The following is a 1924-nucleotide window of genomic DNA, read 5'->3' on the forward strand; positions in this document are numbered from 1 at the left end:
ATGAGAAAAACAGAGGAAGTAAAGTAAATTAGGAAAAAAAAGAACATATAAGTTTAATATTTTCATTCAGTCTAAATAATAATAATAATAAACAGAGTTAATATAATTTTTTAAATGTCAAATGTAATATGTACTAAAACAAAACTTCAATGGTGTAAGTGTAATTTACCCTTAAAAAAAACTCAGCCTATTGCGCCGAATATATATTAATATTTTAGATTTTACTTTTTATTTTTTTGCTAATAAAAAAAAAACTCAGATATATATAGAGCTGGCCTTTTCGATTTGCGAGCAAATGAACAAGCAAACACACACACACACTCTCTCTCTCTCTCTCTCTCTCACTACACCTCACCACTCCCCTGTTCTTACCTTCAGACAAATCACTCTCTCTCACTTTCTCTCTCCTCACGCCTTTCTTTCTCTCTCTAAAACACCTCCAAAAACCCATCTCTCCCTTCTGGTTTGCTCATTCATGTCTTAGGGTTTTTCCACTCTGTTCTCGCTCGCGGATCGTCCACAGCTAGAGAGGGAGGGAGGGAGGGGGAGAGAGAGAGAGACCACGCTCTTCGTCGCCTCTGTATGTTGGATGTAGAATTTCAGATATGAAAAAAGCTTGCTTGATGTTCGTGTTTCGACATCGACGCTGTTCTTGAAATCTCTTTGAACTGAAATTAGGCCTCACAGAAAGAGCTTTCGAAATCACAAGTGTTTTTGGGTTGAAATTCCTCAGATTTGAGAGCTGGAAACAGAGCTGTAGAAGAGAGTGTTTTACTTCAAAAGCACGGTGATTTCAGGCTAATCACTGAAAAGTTGGGAATTAAATGAAGCTTCTTTCTGTTTCTAAGCAGTATTGAACAAAGACAGAGGAGGTTTCGCAAAATACGTAGTTTTTTTGTCGGTACATATACATTGAATCACTTTTGGTTACTTTCATGTTTGTAAGATATATATATATATATATATATATATATATATAAATAATAATTGGTTTGTTGTGAACCCTCTCTCAAAAGCAAAACCCCCGGCGAATCTTCTGGTTCAATCAAGTTCGTCCGTTTAATTTTCTCTCAGTTTTTCCGTGGGCGTAACGGTTACAAAAACAGATTCTTACATCTCTGTGGTCCTTTCCTCTTAGTGTTTGTGGCTTTGGAATTGTTGTTGTTGTTGTTGTGGGTTTTGAATTTGAGAGAGTCGAAAAATGGCGATGGTAATGGCTCAGCAGCAGCACAGAGAGAGTAGCAGTGGAAGCATAAGCAAGCATCTTGATGCCGGAAAATATGTCCGGTACACTACTGAGCAAGTCGAAGCTCTCGAACGGGTTTACATCGAGTGTCCCAAGCCCAGCTCGTTGCGTCGCCAGCAATTGATCCGCGAATGCCCCATTTTGTCTAACATCGAACCCAAGCAGATCAAAGTCTGGTTTCAGAATCGCAGGTTCAATCTTCATTTGGGTTTTTATCTATTTGATATGCCTTTCTTTTCATTGTCTTCAATTGTTAAATGCATGCAAATATACTAATGCCATTTTCAAATTTGTTAACTTTGATACCAGTTATGCCTACTTGTAAAATCAATTGATCTGTATAATTGAATGCAAGTTAGGTTCTTAGATTGGATTTCCTTGAAATTGAAGTAATCTTTTTTTGATTTATTTTGTTTTGCTTATGCAGGTGTCGAGAGAAGCAACGAAAAGAGGCTTCCCGGCTGCAGACTGTTAACAGGAAACTGACTGCGATGAATAAGCTGTTGATGGAAGAGAATGATCGGTTGCAGAAACAGGTGTCGCAGTTGGTATGCGAAAATGGTTATATGCGGCAACAATTGCAAAGTGTATGTTATTTTTCTTTTGCCTATTACTTCCATTGCTATATATATATATATATATTTATGAATCATCTATTTATTGTTATTTGTATTGGAA

At 37.0% G+C, this 1924-nt stretch overlaps 1 protein-coding gene across 1 annotated transcript in view; it reads left to right on the top strand.

Moving 5' to 3' along the window:
- The first annotated feature begins 273 nt into the window (after positions 1-273).
- Positions 274-1924, top strand: part of LOC114274524 (homeobox-leucine zipper protein REVOLUTA) — an 8161-nt gene continuing 6510 nt past the window's right edge. The window contains exons 1-2 of the mRNA XM_028216464.2: positions 274-1437; positions 1674-1833. Of these exons, the coding sequence (XP_028072265.1) occupies positions 1202-1437; positions 1674-1833 (396 nt within the window). The 5' untranslated portion in view covers positions 274-1201. The remainder of the gene's footprint in view (positions 1438-1673; positions 1834-1924) is intronic.

This window comes from Camellia sinensis, chromosome 12 (assembly GCF_055761805.1).
Source record: "Camellia sinensis isolate YWXY chromosome 12, ASM5576180v1, whole genome shotgun sequence".
Classification (NCBI taxonomy): Eukaryota; Viridiplantae; Streptophyta; class Magnoliopsida; order Ericales; family Theaceae; genus Camellia; species Camellia sinensis.